This window comes from Mesoplodon mirus, assembly GCF_964341445.2.
Source record: "Mesoplodon mirus genome assembly, chromosome: 19".
In the NCBI taxonomy this organism is placed as follows: domain Eukaryota; kingdom Metazoa; phylum Chordata; class Mammalia; order Artiodactyla; family Ziphiidae; genus Mesoplodon; species Mesoplodon mirus.
Window position 1 is genome coordinate 37,224,119 of NC_138995.1, and position 24,069 is coordinate 37,248,187.

Consider the following 24,069-nt stretch of genomic DNA (forward strand, 5'->3'; position numbering starts at 1 on the left):
GTTTTTTGGTTGAGTAAAGGCATGCTCAGGTTTGTTTTATTATTATTTTTTGTTTGTTTGTTTTTAAGAGATGGACTCTAGAGGGTGAAGAGAATGACAGTCTAATCTATAAGAATCAAGAGATGGCTTCATTTTCACTGCTCCTTCCTTTTCAACTTTTTGAGTTATATCGTCTGTACTTCCTGGCATTCCACTAATGCTTCTACTCCTACAGTACCATTGAAATTGTGCTTAAGGTCACTCATATTCTCGTATCCAGTCGTCACTCCTCTGATCTCATCTTACCTTGACCTCTTGGTCACATTCTAATTATTTGATCATTCCCATCTTCTTAACATACTCTACTCTCTTCCCAGTTTCTGGGACACCACTTTATGATAGTGTGTCACGGGCTTGCTTTCTTAGTAATCTTGGCCAGCTCTTTCCTCTCATGCTCAAACTTTAGAATGTTGAAGTTACCCAGGGCTCAGGCCTAGGCTATCTACACTTCTCTCTTTCTAATCAGCTTTGAAAGCACATTAGAATCTCCTGGAAATTTTCTTTATAGGAGTATTCCAACTACTACATGAAGAAGGAATGATAAGATGAGAATATCAGTATTTTGCAACCCATAATAAAATAGAGGTTTCAGGCAATGATCACCAATGGCTGCTACAGCCATTGGTGAAAACCTGATGGGGAACTTTGTGGCAGATAAATCAGGCTGACAAGATCTGAATCCATTGATCATTCTTAAGCTCATCATCAAAAGAGATGACCAGGTATCATGTGCTTCGTGATGAAGCTACATTATACCACCCTTGAAGTATTCTTGCCAAAAAGTCTTTCCTAAAGACGATCAAGTCTCTAGTCCTTACTATCAGTTTACTAGAAATAAAGGAAACAGAAGGACATCTTAAATGACCCCATGGGGATGCAATCAGTAAAATTCAGGGTGTGGGAAACTATTAAATAAATTGCAAGGTGAAAAAGAGGGATGGATAATCTATAGAGTAAAAGTGATTTAATTGAAGTCAATGACTGACCCTTGTTTGGACCCTGATGAGCAAGCCAACTGTAAAACAACAACAGCAACAACAAAAGAGATAATTAGGGAGAACTGAACACCGACTGGATACTTGGTTATTAAGGAATTAAAACTTGTTTTGTATAAAGATTTATTTTAGAGGCACCTACTAAAAATTTATGAGTGATATGATATGTCAGAAATTTGCTTTAAAATGATCCAGTGTCAGGATGGTGGGGGTAGGAGAGCAGAGAAGTAAGTGGGTGGATTAGAGGTGAAATAAGATTGCCTGTGAGTTGATAATTGTTGAAGCTGGTGATGGATACATGGTATTCATGTTTTCATGTTTGCTCTTGTATATGTTTGAAATTTTCCATGATGAAAAATTTGTTAAATCACTTTGGGGAGCTTTAAAAAAATATGGATCCTGCACCCTCCCTCCCCCATCCCCCACCCAAGAGATTCTGGTTTATTGGTCTGGAATAGGGTTGAAAATCAATTTTTAAAAGCTTCCCAGGGGACTCTAATGGGCAGCCAGGATTGAGAACTACTGCTTTATTTTATGTCCCCGGATGATCTCATCTATTGCTCTAATGCCATCAATATGCTGAAACTTCCAGATTTATGTTTCTAGCCCTGACCTTTTCCTTGAGCTCTGGTCTGGTATATTTATCTGCACTCTTGACATCATCCATTTGGAGTTCAAATAGGCATCTCAACCTGAACATGGTGAAAACAGAACTCTTTATTTTCAACCCTAAACTTGTTTCTCTCCCAGCCTTTTCTACCTTAACAAATGGCACTACTTTCCACCAAGTTACAGATGGTCAATAAATAGTTCTTCTGATAAAAAGAAGGTCCTAATAGAATCAATTTTGTAGAAAACTTCTTTAGCCAATCCAAAGAAGTTCATGTGTGACTCATGACTATCAAATCTAGCAAATATTCAATCTTCTCTACCATACTTGATAGACTTGTTTTGATTTACTCTTATCCCTCCAAAACCCTAACATTTTAAGCCAGTGATTGAATTTGAGTGATACTAATTTCCTTTTCAGGTTTTTCTATCAGAACATTTGGAGGAGTTGGGATGAAGAAGAAGAGGATGAGTATGATTATTTTGTTAGATGTGTTGAACCTCGATTGAGATTGTAAGTATTTATTAGTGGCCTTGTACATGTTGGAAAAAATAGCTATTTGTGATTTAATTTCACCTGTGTTTTGTATATACTGTATATATACTCCAGGGGCCTACAGATAGAAACAGACTCATATACAAATAGTATAACCCACTGACAAGTTATTAAATAAAAATTGTACAGGTGCAGAGAAACCTACTTTTAGTGTTTATAAACCTACTTGTAGTGTTTTTAGAATCTAAAAGCAGAGAATTCAAGAACATGTTAATTAACAGCTCACTCTTGTAAATTTAAATAAAACTTAATTGAGCTAATATGTTAAAAAGAAACAACCCATTACTAAACTCAATAAAAACAATTGAAGAACAGTGAAATTAACTGAATTATAGAAGACTTTTTTTTTTTGGAGTACTTTTAAATACATGGCTTTACTCTTAAGTTCTTACAGTAAAACATAGTAGGCTAAACAGACTTACCTCAGGATGTTTTGTCAAGTTCTTTTCCTTAAATCTTATTTGATAAATAGATGAAAATACTAAATATTTAATATTGATGGTGAATAAAAATTTCCAAAATACCTAAATACATTCTACTGACTTATCATATTTTGGTAGGGAAAAACCCTTCCATTATAAAAATACCCCAAATTAACCATGCAACCCAAATTGTTGTCCTGCACTAACTTTGTTAACTGTGGCTTCCACTAGATGGTGCTATAAGACCAGGTAACTTTTTGGTACTTGTGCATGGTAATTTAATACGCAGTGCTGCAATAAGAATAAAATTAGACCTTGCAGGCCAAAAAAAAAAAAGAAAAAAAAATTGTAGAAGGTAATTTTTTTCCCTGTGTGAAAGATGATTTGGTTACATAAGATAAGGCAGTAACCCTTTACATTTCTGTATAACCAATTTGATTTAGTAAGTTTCTCTTCATTTAAACAGTAAATCATAAGTAAAAAATACGTGAGAAGTCTGGCTAAGGTTGGTTCTACCTGGTTTAGAATTATGTATGTCTGATTTCAGCTTTTCATAAATTGGCTGTGATTTCTATTTAGCCTTTCCAATTTTTCCATTATGCATTTCTTGTTTTCTCATAATGTATTCAGTAAAATGCCAGAATTTCAATAAGCTTGCATATTTTCTAGTTTTGATATACTTGCTTTTAAAGAGCAATGATTGGTTTTGATTGAAGGGAAATGTAATGGTGCATGAATATCATGTATCTGGCAAATTTGATCTTTACTTGGAAAATAACTGTATTCCGATTTGACAGTCTTACATGTTGGAACAACAAGACAGGATTTACATACATATCTTATACATCACTGGCAGATGGGAAAGCATAAGCGAGGAATTGTTTTCCGTTATGGAGAAGAAACTATGGTACTTGATGGGGAAACTGGAATGTTATCAAATATAGGCAGACTCTTTAAAAGGTCCCTAGGCTAAGACAGGTGTAGAGCTATTCACAGGCAAGAGTTAAAGGGAATCAAACCATATTGTCTTGAGTTTGCACTGTGAAGTAAATATTTTTCCTTTCTAATTCAAAACACTCTGCTTCAGAGCTTTTGGGCCTGAGACACAGATGTTGGTTCATTACTTTCAGACTGAAGTATCACTATAATGAGAAGAAATAAGCTGATTGGCATGGATATTGGAAATGCTAAGAAACTAATTTTAAAATTTGAGTCTTAATCTTTGTAACTTAGTAGATCTGATCAAGCAGTCAGTGGTTGGGTCCCCAATTTCTTGTTTGCAAAGTGGATTTCTAGAATACCTTTAAATGAGTATGGATTAACCAAAGCAGACAAAATCCTTGCTTTTCAAGCTTCACCTAATTCATTTACTTGAAAAGTGGAAAAAATATTTTCTATTCATCTTAAATACTATTTAAATGTTCACTGTAACTTGATGTAAATTTGTTTAGGATATGGTTCTGTTTTTTTGTACCTGTATCTTATTTAGAGCGTGACGAAGTTAAGAAGACATTATCTAAGGCAATCGTACTCAACATTGGCTGCACATTAGAATCCCCAGGGAACTTTAAAAAAATACCCCTCTACTTTTAGAGACTAATGTAATTGGTCTGGATGGGGACCTGATCATCTGTATTTTTTAAAGTTCCCCAGTGATTCTAATAAGCAGCCAAGGTTAAGAAGCTCTGGCCTAAGTCAGTATGCTTTTAACTGAGAAATAAAGCAATTATTTTAAAACGACAGGTAATGACAATAATACTGCAGTTTACTTTCAAATCCATTAATTTCATATCCATTAACTTGATTGTACATTCATAAATTATTATATCTAGAAGTACTTTTTGTTCTGTCTATATATTTGAGAAGGTTTATAAATTAATAATAAACTTTAAGTGCCAACACAGTTGTCCAATACAAGGTTATTTTGTTTTAATCACTCTCTAGTTTAGTAATAACAGCTTTATTTTTTTCTCAGCATCTCAAAGGCTTATGTTTTTGAAAGACTCTACTAATCTTCCTGAGGGAATATTCAGCAAATTCTGCTCCGTAGTGCTTTATTTATTTATTTAATATTTTATTTATTTATTTGGCTGCACTGGGTCTTAGTTGCGGCACGTGGGATCTTTAGTTGCAGCATGCGAACTCTTAGTTGCGGCATGTGGGGTCTAGTTCCCTGACCAGGGATCAAACCCGGGCCCCCTGCGTTGGGAGTGCGGAGTCTTAGCCACTGGACCACCAGGGAAGTCCCCTCCATAGTGCTTTAAATACAGGGAAGGGGGACTTCCCTGGTAGTCCAGTGGTTAAGAATCTGCCTTTCAATGCAGGGGACGTGGGTTCAATCCCTGGTCGGGGAACTAAGATCCCACATGCCGTGGGACAATGAAGCCAGTGCGCCACAACTACCACGCCCATGCGCCACAGCTGGAGAGCCCGTGTGCCACAACTACTGAGCCCGCGCGCTCTGGAGCCCGTGCGCCACAACTAGAGAGCCCATGTGCTGCAACTACTGAGCCCGTGCACTCTAGAGCCCCTGCGCCACAACTAGAGAGAAGCCTGCGCACCGCAACAAAAGGCCCATGCACTGCAACGAAAGATCCCACATACCGCAATGAAGATCCCGTGTGCCTCAACTAAGACCTGATGCAGCCAAATAAATTTAAAAAAAAAACTAAACTAAATTAAAAATAAATAAATAAATATAGGGAAGGACTAGATGATTTGAATCATTTAAAATTTTTGATCCTATAAATGTGGTAATCTTAAACATTGTTATGAAACTACTTGAGATACTATCCTCACCACCCCTACCTCCAGGTTGCCCTCTGCCACCCACTTATTAAGATTTTGAATCTAATATATGAGAAAATAATTTCTTGTTAAGTAATGATTACAAATTGTGCAGCATGAACTCTCAGTGTTTCAAAAACACAAATGCTTGGATCTAAGGGGAAAAAAAATAGCAACTCCTCAAAAGAGAAAAGTTAGTGACCTTAATGAAGTGGTCCTTAAAGCTTTCAATAGCTTTCACCTACTCAGTAAGACTTAACATGTTCCCGAGTTACATACTATGAAACACTTTTCTTATGGGGTCTTTGAGGACTAAATCGGTGTCTTAATGATGGGAAAATGTGTCTGAAAGGCAGTGGGTTTCAATTTGCTTTTAAACTTTCAGGCATTATGACATTCTTGAAGACCGAGTTCCTTCAGGACTTATTGCTGACTATCAAAATCTGTTGACTCAGTGTGAGGAAAGTTACAGGAAATTTTTAAATCTGAGAAGCAGTTTGTCAAATTGTAACTCTGATTCTGAGCAGGAAAACATCTCCATGGTGGAAGGGTTAAAATTGTATTCAGAGATTGAACAGTTGAAACAAAAGCTAAAACTCATTGAGAATCCTTTGTTGAGGTATGTGTATCTTTGTTCTTCCCAACTAGTTGACATCTTTTCTAACCAGCTGTCTTACTGAGAACTGACAGGTCTGTTTGGTTTCTTTAAGATATGTGTTTGGTTATCAGAAGAATTCTAATATACAAGCAAAAGGCATCCGTCTAAATGGCCAGAAGGTCACCCATGTGGTCTCCTCCACCATAATGACTGGTCTGCTGCAGTCCCTGCTCAGGGATAAGCTTTGTCCAGATCCTTGTAAGGAAGAAATAGAAATTCAGGTAAAAGGAGAGTTTCTTGCTCCAGGTGGCTTTTTTTCCTTCAGATTCACCCCAGCCTTTCCTGAATTCTACAAAAAGTTTTTAGGAGTTTCCCAGAGCTGGTTGTCTGTGAAATGGAAAGCAGTGAGAGCACTGCCTTTCTGCAGTATTAGTCACTTATCAACCATGCACTGAGCTCAGTGCAGTAGCAAAGGAGATACCTACATACGCAGTTTTGGCTCCCTTTTCAAAATGAAACATGAAGGCACCTGGAGTAATACTCAGGTTGCATTTGAGGGGTATATATTTGCAATATGTTGTTGTTGTTTTCTAGTTCCACAGTGATCCGTTGTCTGCTATAAATGCCTGCTATGAGGGCGACACTGTTATTGTTTGTCCTGGCCATTACGTGGTACATGGTACATTCTCCATTGCTGACTCCATTGAATTAGAAGGTGAGTATGGAAGATCATACAACCAAACTCTCGTGCATGATACGCTTAAGATAACAGTAAATCACTGATCTTGTTGAAGCTCCGAGAATTTGATTTCAACCCATTTGATTTCAAATGAGTTGCCTTGAAACATTAAGGGTTTTTGGAGTGTACAGGTTATTGACTCAGTGTTTGAGCCACATGAAGTGTGATTCTTTGTGGCATTATAAATGTTGGGAAGACAAAAACATAGAGAAAAAAAGACCATTAGGAAGAAGTATAATTCCAGATTATATAGGTGGTTGGTGAAAAGGAAATTCATTATTAGAATTAAAAAAACATTCCAAGCAATATTTTTTAATTTGTTGCTTCCTCTTATTTCATATATGTTGTGGACATATTGGTGCTTTTTTTTTTTTTTTTAATTTAGCTTACTTTTTGAAAGGTATAGGTCCAACTTGAAATTAGATGCAAAATCTTTATCTTAATTCTTTAAAAGCTTGTTGAATGTCGCAAATTCTAAAGTGTACTTTTGAGAACATCAATGCTGAAAGAGTCTTTTAAAAATAACTTTATTTATTTATTTAATTTTTGGCTGTGTTGGGTCTTCGTTGTTGTGCGCGGGCTTTCTCTAGTTGCAGTGAGCGGGGGCTACTCTTCGTTGCCGTGCGAGGGCTTCTCATTGCAGTGGCTTCTCTTGTGCAGCATGGACTCTAGGCGTATGGGCTTCAACAGTTGTGGTAGGTGGGCTCAGTAGTTGTGGCTCGCGAACTCCAGAGCACAGCCTCAGTAGTTGTGGCGCCCGGGCTTAATTGCTCCGTGGCATGTTGGATCTTCCCGGACCAGGGATCAAACCCATGTCCCCTGCGTTGGCAGGCGGATTCTTAACCACTGCACCACCAGGGAAGTCCTAAAAATAACTTTTTAGGAGTTGAAATCTTATTGTACATTTAGAGTGATTCCTAAATTTAGGTTACTTTACAGTAGTTCACCTTGGTCCTTTGTATTTGCATAGCGTGTCAAATTTAGATGCACCTGTTCAACTATTTACCAGAAGAGCTTCAAGTTAGCAATAAAGCTTGTCATGCAAAAAATCATATATCATTTTGGGACTGGTGCAGCTGTTCACAAACTGCTTAAGCTATGTTCTTTAGTTTTATCTTGTCTAGAGTTCTTAATGGAAGCAAGGCTGGGAATTTAATTTCCTGCTGTTCACTAGTACACCACCTCATCCCCTTTTCTGTTTTACGTGTGTAATTTTTGTTCTTTTTCCTCTCCAATATTTGACATATAATAGATGTGTGTTTCTAAATAACACATCTGCAGGATAAAGCACTGCAATAAAAACACTTTATTTTTTTGGCATAGTGCAAACAGCATTGCTGTTACACATTGTATGGTGGATAAGCTTTCTTCCTAGATTGTTGAGGAAATTATAATGTAATTGCCAACATGTCATAAATAATCATATAGAATTCTGATAGTTAAGTGTAAGAATGACTGTAAATTTATGAACGGAGGGCATTTCTGAGAATTTGGGGAATCGGGTGATATCTCTAGTGTGAATATATAGAGTACTTGTTCACGAGTAAGATTAAAGCTTATCTGATAGCTTTTCTGATCTATAGCTGACACTTACAACAAGAGATATATACTGAGTACCTGCTATTTGCAGGGTATTAACAGTACTTATAATAGGATTTTTCTTTCTTGTTTAGAGAATCCATTCAGTTAGGCGAGGGCTTTGTGTTTTAAACTGCTAAGATTATGTAACTTGTTTATGTAATAACTTGTTTATATAATGTAATATGGCCATCCTTTTTATATTTTTAATTTTTCACATGATAGAAAACCATAGCTATTATAAAAATGTGCAAAGTACAGGTAGACACATAAAAAGAATCAGGGAAGGACTTTCCTGGTGGTGCAGTGGTTAAGAATCTGCCTGCCAGTGCAGGGGACATGGGTTCGATCCCTGGTCCGGGAAGATCCCACATGCCATGGAGCAACTAAGACCACGTGCCACAACTACTGAGCCTGCGCTCAAGGGCCTGTGAGCCACAGCTACTGAGCCCATGTGCTGCAACTACTGAAGCCCACGCACCTAGAGCCCATGCTCTGCAACAAGAGAGGCCACCGCAGTGAGAAGCCCGTGCGCCACAACGAAGAGTAGACCCCGCTTGCCGCAACTAGAGAAGGCCCATGCGCAGCAACGAAGACCCAATGCAGCCAAAAAAAAAATCGGGAGAGAAATTTACTTACAATCTAATCATCCAGAATCCACCACTGGTAGCATTCCTGCGTGTGGAGTCCTCTTGCGTTCTCTAGTGTCCCCAAAGGCTTGTCTGTACTCTTCAAGTGTAGAAAACTTTAGCGACTTTGCCTATTTAATGTTGTCACTGCTTTTATTTACTCAAGCAAAGACTCAACTTTAGACAGTGAGAGTTATTTCTTAAAGCTTTGTCTATGTGATTGTGTTTTATGATAAAAGTCAGGCAAAGTTTTCTAGTTTTCTGATACTCCAGTTTTTCATAAGCCCATTCAGAGGTCTGACCTGTATTATTAGTTTGATTAAGATTTGTAGAGAACAATGTTTTTTATTGGTTAACAAGATAGACCTATTTTTCCAATAGCTAAAACTGTTCTAAGTCAGTTTGTCAGATTTTAAGTCAATCTATTTAAGAGAATATAAAATTTAGAAAATCTTGAGAAATGCCTAGGCTTTTTCAAACCTAATTACGATAGAATAATAGAATCTTAGAGTTGGGAAATAAAAAACTTGTAGGGCTAAACACTTCAAAGCCCTCTACCCAGCTATGAGTACTTAGATTATTACTATTTTTTTAACTTATTTATTATTATTTTTTAACATCTTTATTGGAGTATAATTGCTCTACAATGGTGTGTTAGTTTCTGCTTTATAACAAAGTGAATCGGTTATACATATACATATGTTCCCATATCTCTTCCCTCTTGCGTCTCCCTCCTTCCCACCCTCCCTATCCCACCCCTCTAGGTGGTCACAAAGCACCGAGCTGATCTCCCTGTGCTATGCGGCTGCTTCCCACTAGCTATCGATTTTACATTTGGTAGTGTATATATGTCCATGCCACTCTCTCACTTTGTCCCAGCTTACCCTTCCCCCTCCCCATGTCCTCAAGTCCATCCTCTATGTCTGCATCTTTATTCCTGTCCTGCCCCTGGGTTCTTCAGAAGCTTTTTTTTTTAGATTCCATATATATGCGTTAGCATCCGTATTTGTTTTTCTCTTTCTGACTTACTTCACTCTGTATGACAGACTCTAGGTTCATACACCTCACTACAAATAACTCAATTTCGTTTCTTTTTATGGCTGAGTAATAGTCCATTATATATATATGTGCCACATCTTCTTTATCCATTCATCTGTCGATGAACACTTAGGTTGCTTCCATGTCCTGGCTATTGTAAATAGAGCTGCAGTGAACATTTTGGTACATGTCTCTTTTTGAATTATGGTTTTCTCAGGGTATATGCCCAGTAGTGGGATTGCTGGGTCATATGGTAGTTCTATTTGTGGTTTTTTAAGGAACTTCCATACTGTTCTCCATAGTGGCTATGTCAACTTACATTCCCACCAGCAGTGCAAGAGGGTTCCCTTTTCTCCACACCCTCTCCAGCATTTATTGTTTGTAGATTTTTTGATGATGGCCATTCTGTTACTATTTTTTTAAATAGCAGTTTTGTAAGTGACTTTAGTGCTGAAACTGGTATGAGATGGTTGATAGGGGGTAGTCTTCCTGATATGCAGGCAAATTGAGGAGTTGTTATTATTAAAAATTGTATACCTTGGTAAAAATTAAGCAAGATATGTGGAGAGATAATTAGATTTTATTTAAATATAACTGGGTTAACTGGTCTCAGATATCATTTGGAGTCATTTGATATAGAGGAATCTATCATAGAAATTTTGTGTTTAGACATTTCCCCTCACCTATCTTAAATGTTCTTGCTCTCTTCCTTAGGATATGGTCTACCAGATGATATTGTGATAGAAAAGAGAGGCAAAGGAGACACTTTTGTGGATTGTACGGGTGCAGATATTAAAATCTCAAGCATAAAATTTGTTCAGCATGATGCTGTGGAAGGAATCTTAAGTAAATATCTGAATATTTCATTTATTATTTGTTCCAGACTTTGAAGGAAAACTGTACTTTCCCTGGAAGATAGAATTTAATAAAATACCACTCTTGAGTAGTACGCAAGGCTGAGTATTTATGTACATAGCTTGACAACTGAGGAAGCTTACTCTAAAGTGAAAAATAGTTCAATGTATTCTTGAAAAGTTGTTAGTTTAATATTTGTTTCTGTGTGATCATTTTTTTCTTTTAAAACATTCCAGTATTGTGGTCTGTGTTCTTTGTATTTGATTTAGCCCTGGACTCAAACCAGCTATCTTCACATTGTGATAGTATTTATTTCCTGGTATTTGTATCCCTTATTTTGAATTGGGCCTCCTTTTCTTCTCTCTTCTAAGATAGTCATGAAAGTTACTTTCTGATATTTTTTTTGTAATGAGAAGTGCTTTTTAACTTGATTTTGCCTTTCTGAGGGCAAGTCATTTTTTTTTTTAAGAATGCTGCTTTTAGATTTTATCAATAGAAAATAACTCAAAATAGTCATTGTTTTATAAATTATGAATTCATAATTCCAGTAACAGAGTTTAAATGAGAAATATTTAGATTGTATCTAATATCAGCTCTAGGCCATTTCTAATATTGGAAAAGACACATACTTCTTAAAGTATTTGATTGCATGTTTTCATCATAGTTATTCACCATGGCAAGACTACATTGGAAAACTGCGTATTGCAGTGTGAAACTACAGGAGTCACAGTACGAACATCAGCAGAATTTTTAATGAAGAACTCAGATTTATATGGGGCCAAGGTATGATAATCTCTTATGGGAAGTAGTTTAAGTTCTAAATAAGTACATAAAATGTCCTGGGACAAGATGTAAATGCATACTCCTGTTCTCTTTCTTCAAAGAAGTTCAGATACTTCCATGTACTAAGTCAGCCAGACTCAACTGTATAAGGTTCTTCTTATTTAGCATTTTCAAAACAGAGATTAGGAAGAAAATAATAAATCTCACAGTTTCTCTGTCATAGCTTTAAAAGAGGTTAGACCCAGGGCTTCCCTGGTGGCGCAGTGGTTGAGAGTCCGCCTGCCGATGCAGGGGATGTGGGTTTGTGACCTGGTCTGGGAAGATCCCACATGCCGCGGAGCGTTTGGGCCCGTGAGCCATGGCTGCTGGGCCTGCGCGTCCGGAGCCTGTGCTCCGCGGCGGGAGGGGCCACAGCGGTGAGAGGCCCATGTACCGCAAAAAAAAAAAAAAAAAAAAAAAAAAAGAGAGGTTAGATCCTTTAAGTTGTAAGTATGTAAATTATGTTGTAGCAACTGAGGCTGGGTTGATTTTTTTTAATTAAATTTTTATTTTGAGATTGTAGATTCACATTCTGTTGTAAGAAGTAATACAGAGGTAGTCTGTATGTGTATCCTTTACCAGTTTCCTCTAATTGTAACATCTTCCAAAACTATATTACAGTATCACAACCAGGATAAGATTGATTCAGTCAAGTTGAATATTTCCATCACTACAAGGATCCTCCATGTTGCCCTTTAAAGCCATATCTAGGTGCCTCTCCTTCTGACCTTCTCATTAATCACAGGCAAACGCTAATCTGTTCTCCATTTCTGTTATTTCATCATTTCAAGAATGTTATATAAATAGAATCATACAATATACAACCTTTTGGAATTGGCTTTTTTCACTCAGCACAGTTCTCTGGAGCTTCACCCAGGTTGTTGCACGTACCAATAGGTTGTTCTTTTTTATTGCTAAGTAGTATTCCATATATGGTTGTTCCACAGTTTAACTGTTCACTTGTTGAAGGACATCTGAGTCGTTTCCAGTTTTTGGCTTTAGTAAATAAAGCTGCTATAAACATTGGTGTACATGTTTTTGTGCAAACACTGTTTTCATTTCTCTGGGGTAAATGCCTAGGAGTGCAGTTGCAGGGCATGTGGTTAGTTGCGTGCTTACTTTCTTTAAGAAACTGCCAAACTTTTCCAGAGTAGTTGCACCAGTTTACATTCCCACTAGCAAGGTTTGAGTGATCCAGTTTCTCCATATCCTAAGCAGCACTTGGTATTTTCACTACTTTTTAATTTTAGCCATTCTGATAGGTGTGTGGTCTTAATTTGCATTTCCCTTGTGGTTAATGATGTTGAACATTTTTCATATGCTTATTTGCCATCCTTATCTTCAGTGAAATGTATATTCATAACTTTTGTCCATTTTCTAATTGGATTGTTTGTTCTTTTTTACTATAGAGTTTTAAGAGTTCTTTATAAATTCTAGATGTGAATCCCCAATTGGGTATGTCATTTACAGATATCTTATGCTAGTTTGTAGCTTGTTTTTTCATCATTTTCACATGGGCTTTTACAGAGCAAAATTTTAAAATTTGATGAAGCCCAATTTATCAATTTTTCCTTTCATGTGTAAGAACTCTGTCTAGCCCTAGGGTGCAAAGATTTTCTCCTTTTTTTTTTTTTTTCAATTTTATAGTTTACATTTTACATTTAAGGTCATGAACCATTTCTGAGTTAATTTTGGTATAAGGTGAGTTTTAGGTCAAAGTTCATTTATTTGCTTATGGATGTCCAGTGGTAACTGCACCATTTCTTGAAAAGTCTATCCTTAAATAAATTGGTTTTTTTTTTTTTTTTTGCGGAACGCGGGCCTCTCACTGTTGTGGCCTCTACCGTTGCGGAGCACAGGCTCCGGACGCACAGGCTCAGCGGCCATGGCTCACGGGCCCAGCCGCTCCGCGGCATGTGGGATCTTCCCAGACCGGGGCACGAACCCGTGTCCCCTGCATTGGCAGGCGGACTCTCAACCACTGTGCCACCAGGGAAGCCCCGGTTTTGTATTTTTATCAAAAATAATTTGGGTATGTTTTTGTGGGCCAATTTCTGGGTTCTCTGGTAGAATAATTCCTCCCACTCTCACTTGTCTTTTTTTTTTAACTGTTTCAGCTATTCTAGTTCCTTTGCCTTTCAGTATAAATTCTAGAAAAATCTTGTTTGTATCAACAAAAGGTCTTGCTAAGATTTTAATAGGACTTTCTATAAACCTATATATCAATTTGGGGAGAATGGACATCTTTTTTTACGTTGAGTCTTCCAATCTGTGAACATGGTATGTCTCTCCATTTATTTAGATCTTTGATTTCTTTCATCAGCATTGTGTAGTTTCAACATACAAGTCTTGTATGTTTTTATAGATTTGTACCTAAACATTTCATTGTAAGTGATATTATATTTTTAATTTATTGTGCTTATTGCTAGTTTATTGAGATACAATTGATTTTCGTATGTTTGTTTATATCCCGTGACCTTGCTGAACCTTCTTATTAGTTCTAGGAGTGTTTTTATAGGTTTCATGGGATTTTTCTATGTAGACAGTCATGTCATCTACAAATAGAGACAGTTTATTTCTTCCTTTCCAGTCTGTTTGCCTTTGGTTTCCTTTTCTTGCCTTATGGCACTGACTAGAACTTCCAGCGTTTTGTTGAATAAGAGTGGTGAGAGTAGATATCCTTACCTTGGTCTTGAAATTGGGGGACTGTATTCAGTATTGTACTGTTAAGTATAAGGTGTTTTTTGCTTTTTTAAGAACTAAAAGGGCTTCCCTGGTGGCGCAGTGGTTGAGAGTCCGCCTGCTAATGCAGGGGACGCAGGTTCGTGCCCCGGTCCAGGAAGATCCCACATGCCGCGGAGTGGCTGGGCCCGTGAGCCATGGCCGCTGAGCCTGCGCGTCTGGAGCCTGTGCTCCGCAACAGGAGAGGCCACAACAGTGAGAGGCCGGTGTACCGCAAAAAAAAAAAAAAAGAAGAAGAATTAAAAAAAATCATTTTTCAGCTTTATTGAGGTGTAATTGACAGAAATTTTATATATTTAAGGTGTCCAATGTGATGCTTTCATATAAATATACATTATGAAATGATCATCACAGTCAGGCATTCATTACCTCACATTATTATGTTTTTTTAAATTCCCCATCCACTCTTCCCTCTGGCAACCACCTGTTCTCTGCATATATGACTTTGTTTCTGTTTTGTTTGTTCATTTGTTTTGTTTTTTAGATTCCACATATAAGTGAAATCATACACTATTTGTCTTTCTCTGTCCAGCTTATTTCACTTCGCATAATACTGTCTAGGTCCATCTTAGTTGTTGCAAATGGCAAGATTTCATTCTTTTTTATGGCCGAGTAATATTCCATTTGTGTGTGTGTGTGCGTGTGTGTGTGTGTGTGACACTACATCTTCTTTATCCATTCATCTGTTGTTAAGGACTTAGGTTGCTTCCATATCTTGGCTATTGTAAATAATGCTGCAATGAACATACATCTTTTTGAGGTACGTATATTTTTTTGAATGAGTGTTTTCGTATTCTTATATAAATACCCAGGTGTGGAATTGCTGGATCGTATGGTAGTTCTGTTTTTAATTTATAGAGGACTCTCCTTACTGTTTTCCATAGTGGCTGTACCAATTTACATTCCTACCAACAGTGTACTACGATTTCCTTTTCTCCACATCCTTGCAACACTTACTGCTTATTGTCTTTTTGATAATAGCCCTTCTAACAAGTGTGAGGTGATATCTCATTGTGATTTTGATTTGCATTTCCCTGATGATTAGTTATGCTGAGCACCTTTTCATATGCATATTGACCACCTCTATGTCTTCTTTAGTAAAATGTCTATTAGGATCCATATTTTAATCCGGTTGTTTTGTTTTGTTTTTATGTTGAGCTGTATGAGTTCTTTGTATATTTTGGATATTAACCCCTTATCTGATATATTGTTACCAAATATCTTCTCCCATTCAGTAGGCAGCCTTTTTGTTTTCTTGATAATTTCCTTTGCTATGCAAAAGCTTTTTAGTTTGATGTAGTCCCATTTCTTTATTTTTGCTTTTGTTTCCCTTGCCTTAGGAGACATATCTAAAAAATATTGCTCAGACCAATGTAAAAGAGGGCACTGGCATTGTTTTCTTCCAGAAGTAGTCTAGTTTGATTCTTTTGTGTGTAGCTGTCCAATTTTCCCAACACCATCTGTTAAATAGGCTGTCTTTTCTCCATTGTATATTCTTGCCTCTTTTTATTGTGGATTAATTATCCAGATGGTGGGGTTCATTTATGGTCTCTCTATTTGTACCATTGATCTATGTGTCTGTTGTGCCAGTACCATACTGTTTTGATTACTGTAGTTTGAGATCAGGGAGCATGATACCTCTTGTTTTGTTGTTCTTTCTCAAGATTGTTTTGGCTATTTGGGGTCCTTTGTTTTTCCATACAAATTTTAGAATTATTCTAGTTCTGTGGAAAACGCCATTGGTATTTTGATAGGAATTGCTTTGAATCTGTAGAGTGCCTTGAGTAGTATGATCATTTTAACAGTATTCTTCCAATCCATGAGCGCAGTATATCTTTCCATCTGTTTGTGTCATCTTCAATTTCTTTTATCAGTTTTTTAAGTTTTCTAAGTATAGGTCTTTTTTTTTTGGCTGCACCATGCATCATGCAGGATCTTAGTTCCCTGACCAGGGATTGAATCCATGCCCCCTGCAGTGGAAGCATGGGGTCTTGACCACTGGACCACCAGGGAAGTCCCATAAATATAGGTCTTTTACCTCCTTAGTTAGATTTATTCCTAGGTATTCTTTTTGATGTGATTGTAAATGGGATAGTTTTCTTAATTTCTCTTTCTGATAGTTGTTAATGTATGGAAATGTAACATATCTGTATGTTAATTTTGTATCCTGCAATTTTACCAGATTCATTGATGAGTTCTAGTAGTTTTTCGGTGGCATCTTTAGGATTTTCTGTGGATAGTGTCATGTCATCTGAAAACAGTGATGGTTTTACTTCTTTTCCAATTTGGATTTCTTTTATTTCTTGTCTGATTGCTGGGGCTAAGACTTTCAATACTACGATGAATAAAAATGGCAAGAGTGGGCATCCTTGTCATGTTTTCCTGATCTTAGAGAAAATGCCTTCAGCTTTTCACCACTGAGTATGGTGTTAGCTGTGGGCTTGCCATATATGTCATTCATTATATTAAGGTATATTCCACCAATGGACACTTTGTTGAGAGTTTTTATCATAAATGGATACTGAATTTTGTCCAAAGTTTTCTCTGCATCAACTGAGATGATCAAATGATTTTTTATTCTTTCATTTGTTAATGTGTTGTATCACATTGATTAATTTGTGGATATTGAACCATCCTTGTATCCCTGAGATTAATCCCACTTAATCATGGTGTATGATCCTTTTAATGTAACATTGGATTCTGTTTACTAATATTTTGTTGAGGATTTTTGCCTCTATGACTGTCAAGAATATTGGCCTGTAATTTTTTTTTGTTTTTTTGTGGTGTCTTTTTCTGATTCTCATATCAAGGTGATGCTGGCCTCATAGAATGAGTTTCTGAGTGTGCCTCTTCAATTTTGGGGGATAGTTTAGGAAGGATAGGTGTAACTCTTCTTTAAATGTTTGGTCGAATTCACCTGTGAAGCTGTCTGGTCCTGGACTTTCGTTTGTTGGGAGCTCTTTTATTACTGATTTAATTTCATTACTGGTAATTGATCTATTCGTATTTTCTATTTATTCCTGTTTTGGTCTTGGGAGATTGTACATTTCTAGGGATTTATCCATTTCTTCTAGGTTGTCTATCTTATTGCCATATAATTGTTCCTTGTAGTCTTATGTGGTCCTTTGTATTTCTGTGGTGTCAGTTGTAACTTGTCCTCTTTCATTTCTGATTTTATTTGGGCTTTCTTTTTTCTTTGTGTCTGGCTAAAGGTTCATCAATTTTGTTTATCTTTTCAATGAACTAGCTCTTAATTTCTATTTCTATTGCTTTTTAGTCTCTATTTCAGTTATTTGTGCTCTGATCTTTATTATTTATTTCCTTGTCCTAACTTTGAATTTTGTTTGTTCTTTTTCTAGTTCCTTTAGGTTTAAGGTTATTGTTTATTTGAGATTTTTTTCTTGTTTTCTGAGGTAGGTTTGTATCACTATAAACTTCCCTCTTGGAATTGTTTTGCTGCATCCCATAGACTTTGGATCATTGTGTTTCTATTTTCATCTGTCTCCAGGTATTTTTTTATTTCTTTGATTTCTTCAGTGACTCATTGTTTGTTTGGTAGCATATCGTTTAGCTTCTACATGTTTGTGTTTTTTGCATTTTTTTTCTTGTAGTTGATTTCTAGTCTCATACCATTGTGATCAGAGAAGATGCTTGATAGGATTTCAGTCTTCTAAATTTTTTTTTCTTTTTTTTTGTTTTTGCGGTACGCGGGCCTCTCACCGTTGTGGCCTCTCCTGTTGTGGAGCACAGGCTCCGGACGCGCAGGCCCAGCGGCCATGGCTCACGGGCCCAGCCGCTCCACGGCATGTGGGATCTTCTCGAACCGGGGCACGAACCCGCGTCCCCCGCATCGGCAGGCGGACTCCCAACCACTGCGCCACCAGGGAAGCCCAGTGTTCTAAATTTTTGAGATTTGTTTTGTGGCCTGTAGAATTGTCCATGTGCAGTTGAAAAGAATGTGTTTTCTGCTGCTTTTGGATGGAATGTTCTCTATGTATCTACTAAGTCCATCTGACCAGTGTTTCCTTATTGATTTTCTGTCTGGATGATGTATCCATTGATGGGGTGTTAAGTACCCTACTATTATTGTGTTACTGTCATTTTCTTACTTTAAATTCTCCAAATGTGTCAGTGCATACATATTTACAATTGAAATATCTCCTTGTTGGATCTATCCCTTTATCTTTATATAATGTCCTTTGTTGTCTCTTGTTACAGTTTTTGTTTTAAAGTCTATTTTGTCTGATATAAGTATTGCTATCCCAGCTTTCTTTTCATTTACATTTACATGGAGTACCTTTTTTCATTCCCTCACTTTCAGTCTGTGTGTCTTTAGATCTGAAGTGAGTTTCTTATAGGCAGTATATATACGGGTCTTGTTTTTGTATCCATTCAACCACTCTATGTCTTTTAATTGGAATGTTTAGTCCATTTACATTTAAAGTAGTTATTGATAGATATGTACTTATTGTCATTTTGTTAGTTGTTTGGGGGTTGTTTTTGCAGTTCTTTATTGTTCCTTTCTTTTCTTTTGTTCTCTTCCCTTGTGATTTGATGACTATCTTTAGTGTTATGTTTGGATTCCTTTCTCTTTTTTGTGTGTGTATCTATTATAGATTTTTGAATTGTGGTTATCATGAGATTTACATATAGCAATCTTTATGCTATGTGATTATTTTAAGTTGCTGGTCTCCGAATTTCAAGCACATTTTAACAACCCTGCAGTTTTACTCCCCTCCCCCTACAGTTACTGTTTTTTTGACATCATATTTTACATCTTTTTGTTTTGTATATCCCTTAACTACTTATTGCAGATATAGATGATTTTACTACTTTTTTCTTTTAATCTTCCTACTAGCTTTGTACATGGTTGGTTTACTACCTTTACTGTATAATTGCCTTTATCAATGAGCTTTTTCCTTTCATAATTTTCATGTTTCTAGTTGTGGCCTTTTCTTTTTGCTTAGAGAATTCCCTTTGTCATTTCTTGCAAAGCTGGCTTGGTGGTGCTGAATGCTTTTAGCTTTTGCTGTCTATAAAACTTTTGATCTCTCCATCAAATCTGAATGAAAGCCTTGCCAGATAAAGTATTCTTTTTTTTCCCAACATATTGTATAATTCATTTTATGTGAAATGTCCAGGACAGCCACATCTATATGGATAGAAAGTAGAGTAGTGATTGCCTAGGGCTGGGAGTAAGGTGGGGAAGAGGGGATTGGGGTAATAACTGAAGGATACAGGGTCTCTTTCTAAGGTGATGAAAATGTTTTAACATTGACTGTGGTAATGGTTACACAACTCTGTGAATATACTAAAAACCATTGAATGGTACATTAAACTTAAGTGGGTGAATTGCATGGTATGTGAGTTGTATCTCAGTAAGAAGGGAATGATGTAGCCAGGATGGTGGGAAGCATCCTTTGGGCTCCAGCTTTCTCCTTGACCCTCTCTATCCTCACTGTCCCTACAGGGTGTCTTCCTTCCCACCACGTTCCAGTCCAGGAGTGTCTTAATCTGTCCCTGGCCATCCCTGTTGCCTTTCTCTTCTTTTGGGTGGACCATGAAGCATGCTGGCCTTTCATTAGCTGGTGTCTGATATCAGGATTTCTTATTTTTTGATTATTGAAGTATAGTTGATATATGATATCTTGCTAGTTTCAGCTATACAGCAAAATGATTCAGTTTTATATCTGTATATTTTTTCAGATTATTTTGCACAGGTGGCGTATTCTTGATTTTAGGTTTTTCCCTTTTATCACTTTAAATATATTGTACCCTTTGGCTTTCAGAGTTTCTGCTGAAAAGTCAGCTGATAGCCTTATGGGAGTTCCCTTGTACATAACTTGATGCTTTTCCCTTGCTGTTTTTAATATTCTCTTTATCTTTAATTTTTGCCATTTTAATTATAATGTGTCTTGATATGGTCCCTCTTTGGTTTGATCCTATTTGGGACTCTCTGCTTCCTGGACCTGGATTTCTGTTTCCCAGGTTAGGGAAGTTTTCAGCTTTTATGTCTTCAAGTATGTTCTCTACGCCTTTCTCTCTGTGTTCTCCTTCTGGGATTCTTATAATGTGAACGTTTTCCCACAGGCCACTTAAACTGTCCTCATTTCTTTTTATTCTTTTTCTATGTTCAGCTTCAGTGATTTCTACCTCTCTGTCTTCCAGCTAGCTGATTTGTTCCTCTGTATCATTTAATCTACTAATGATTTCTTCTAGTGTATTTTTCATTTCAGTTATTGTATTTCATCTCTGTTTGGTTCTTCTTTATATTTTCTAAGTCTTCGTTAAACTTCTCTTTATGTTCATCCAGGTTTCTCCAGAGTTCTTTGATCATCTTTTGAGCATTACCTTGAACTCTTTATCAGGTGGATTGTCTATCTCCACTTCACTTAGTTCTTGTGGGGTTTTTATCTTGTTCCTTCTATTGGAACATGATCCTCTGTCACCTCATTTTGTCTAATTCCTGTTTGTGGGTTGCCTACCCTGGGGGTGTAGGTCTTGACTGTACTGGGTCTCTGCCCCTCCTATCTGTCTCATTGCAGTTCCTTCTTTATAACTTTAATTGTGGGAAATATTTTCTGCTAGTCATCAGGTTGTTCTCATTGATAGTCACTCTGGTAAATAGTTTAATTTTGGGGTGCCTGTTGGGGGAGATTCTCAGGGTCTTCCTACTTTGCCATATTTGCCACTGGTATAAGGTTAACTGTAGGTTTTTTGTAAATATTCTTTATCAAATTAAGGAAGTTCTCCTTTATTTCTGTTTTCTGAGAATTTTTATAATAAACTTGTTTTGGCTTTTGTCAGATGCTTTTTTCCTGCATCAATTTTTGGTGGCTTACAAGTGATTGATTTTCAAATTTTGAACCATCCTTGCATCCCTGGAATAAGCCACACTTGGTCATGGTATATAATTCTTTATATATTGCTGAATTGTATTTGCTAATATTTTCTTAGGAATTTATGTCTATATTCATGAGAGATATTGGTCTGAAGTTTTCCTTATTTGTACTGTTTTTGTCTGGTTTTGTTATCAGAGTAATGCTAGCTTCATGAAATGAATTTGGAAGTATTCCCTCTTCTGTTTTCTGGAAGTGATTGTATAGAATTGGTGTTAATTCTTCTTTAAGTGTTTGGTAGATTTCTCCAGTGGAATCATCTGGGCCTGGAGATTTCTTTTTTGGGAGTTTAAAAATTATGGATTAAATTTCCTTAATAATTATAGGGCTATTCAATGACTTATTTCATGTTGGGTGAATTAATGGATGCACTCATAGGGTATAGAGCCCCTGTGACCAGGACCCAGTCGGTGGTGAAGGGCTTTCCTATTTGACAGTGATGGCAGCAGGCTCCTGGCACACCTGCTACATGCACCATGTTGCATGCAGGGGTGTTGCTTGCACACCCCGCCCCCCATCCTGTTAGGCCTCACACCAGCCTGGGGATTCAGGTGGACCATTTCTTCTAAGTTGTCAAATGTATAGAGTTGTTTGTGGTGTTCCCTGATTCTTTAGATGTTTGCAGGGCCTGTGGTGATATCCCCTGTTTCATTCTTTTTTTTTTGTTTTTTTTGTTTTTCGGTATGCGGGCCTCTCACTGTTGTGGCCTCTCCCGTTGCGGAGCACAGGCTCCGAACGCGCAGGCCCAGCGGCCATGGCTCAAGGGCCCATCCGCTCTGCGGCATGTGGGATCTTCCCGGACCGGGGCACGAACCCGTGTCCCCTGCATCGGCAGGCGGACTCTCAACCACTGCGCCACCAGGGAAGCCCCTCATTCTTGATATTAGTAGTTTGTGTAGTCTCTCTCTCTCTTTTTTTTCCTTTTTTCTTTGTGAATCTTGCTGGAGGTTTGTCAATTTCATTGAAGTTTTTTCAAAGTGCCAACTCTGTTTCGTTGATTTTCACTATTCTGTTTTCAATTTTATTTATTTTTGTTCTTGTTTTTATTATTTCCTTCCTTCTGTTTACACTAGGTTTATTTTGCTCTTTCTCTAGGTTCTTTGGGTGAGAGCTTAGATTGTTGATTTGAGACTTTTCTCTTTTTGGATGTATGCTTTTAATGCTATAAATTTCCCTCTTGGTACTGATGTAGCAAATTTTGATAGGTTGTATTTTCATTTTTGACCCATGCAGTATTTAGAAGTGTGCTATTTTGTTTCCAAGTATTTGGAGTTTTACTATTATCTTTTGTTGTTGATTTCTAGTTTGATTCCATTGTGGTCAAAAAACACACTGTATGACTTCAATTTTTTAAATTTTTTTGAGGTTTGTTTTGATGGCACAGGATATGGTCTGTCTTGGTATATGTTCCATAGGCCCTTGAAAGGAAATGTGTATTTTGCTGTTATTGAGTATAAATGTCAACTAGATCAGGTTGGTTGATAATGTTTTTGAATTCTTCTATATTCTTTCTGATTTTCTGTCTAGTTGTTTCAATTTTTGAGAGATGGATTGTTAAAGTCTCTTACTATAATTGAGGATTTGTCTTTCTCCTTTCAGTCCTATTAGTTTTTGCTACACATATTTTGTAGTTCTGTTATTTGGTGCATACCCATTTGGGATTGCTTTTTTTTTTTTTTTTTTTGTGAACCAACCTATTTATCATTATATAATGTTACTGTCTATCTTTGATAATTTTTTTTGCTTTGAATTCTACTTTATCTAATATTAACAGAGCCACACCTGCTTTCCTTTGATTAAAGTTTGCATGGTATATCTTTCTTTTTTTTTCAAGATTTTTTTGACGTGGATCATTTTTTAAGTCTTTATTGAATTTGTTACAATATTGCTTCTATTTTATGTTTTGGTTTTTTGGCCGCGAGGCATGTGGGATCTTATCTCCCTGGCCAGGGATTGAACCCGCACCCCCTGCACTGGAAGGTGACGTCTTACCCACTGGAAGGTGACGTCTTACCCACTGGACCAGCAGGAAAGTCCCTGCATGGTATATCTTTTTCCATACTTTTATTTTCATCCTGTCTTTATTGTTCTGTTTGAAGTGAATTGTAGATAGCATATAGTTGGATCTTGTTTTTTAATCCACTTTGCCAGTCTTTGTCATTTAATTGGTGTATTTAGACCACTTACATTTAGTGTAATTATTGATGTTAAGTCTTTATTCTGCCATTTTATTTTTTGTTTTCTATTCTGTTTTTCATTTTAATTTTTTTGCCATCCTGTGGGTTACCTGAACATTTTTTAGAATTCCATTTGTTTTTGAGTATATCTCTTTGTATAGTTTTTTAAGTGATTGCTCTAGGTATTGCATTATATGTACATAACTTACCACAGTTTACTGATGTTATCTCACCAGTTTGAGTGAAGTTTAGGAACTTTACCTCCCTTAACGTCTCTTTACCATACCCTGTCTGTAATATAATTATCTTCAATATTTCCTTTTCAAACTTCTAGACACATTAGACCACATTAGACAGTGTTATGTTTAATTATGATGTATCTTGAAATGGATTTCTTTGAGCTTATCCCATTTGGGGTTTTCTCAGCTTCTTGAGTCTGTAGGCTTAATGTCTCTTGCCAAATTTGGGAATTTTTAGCTATTTCTTCTTTGAATTTTTTTTAGCTTCACACATCCTCTCTTCTTCTAGGACTCTGATGACACAAATTTTGGATCTTTTGTTATTGTCCCATAGGTCCCTGAGGT

General features: G+C 36.8%; 1 protein-coding gene across 1 annotated transcript in view; it reads left to right on the forward strand.

Annotated features, from left to right (window-relative positions):
* The window catches only part of SHCBP1 (SHC binding and spindle associated 1), a 38,042-nt gene that overhangs the window by 8,179 nt on the left and 5,794 nt on the right, over window positions 1–24,069 (forward strand). Inside the window, exons 5-10 of the mRNA XM_082607027.1 lie at window positions 2,065–2,157; window positions 5,794–6,027; window positions 6,119–6,287; window positions 6,601–6,721; window positions 10,705–10,836; window positions 11,510–11,628. Of these exons, the coding sequence (XP_082463153.1) occupies window positions 2,065–2,157; window positions 5,794–6,027; window positions 6,119–6,287; window positions 6,601–6,721; window positions 10,705–10,836; window positions 11,510–11,628 (868 nt within the window). The remainder of the gene's footprint in view (window positions 1–2,064; window positions 2,158–5,793; window positions 6,028–6,118; window positions 6,288–6,600; window positions 6,722–10,704; window positions 10,837–11,509; window positions 11,629–24,069) is intronic.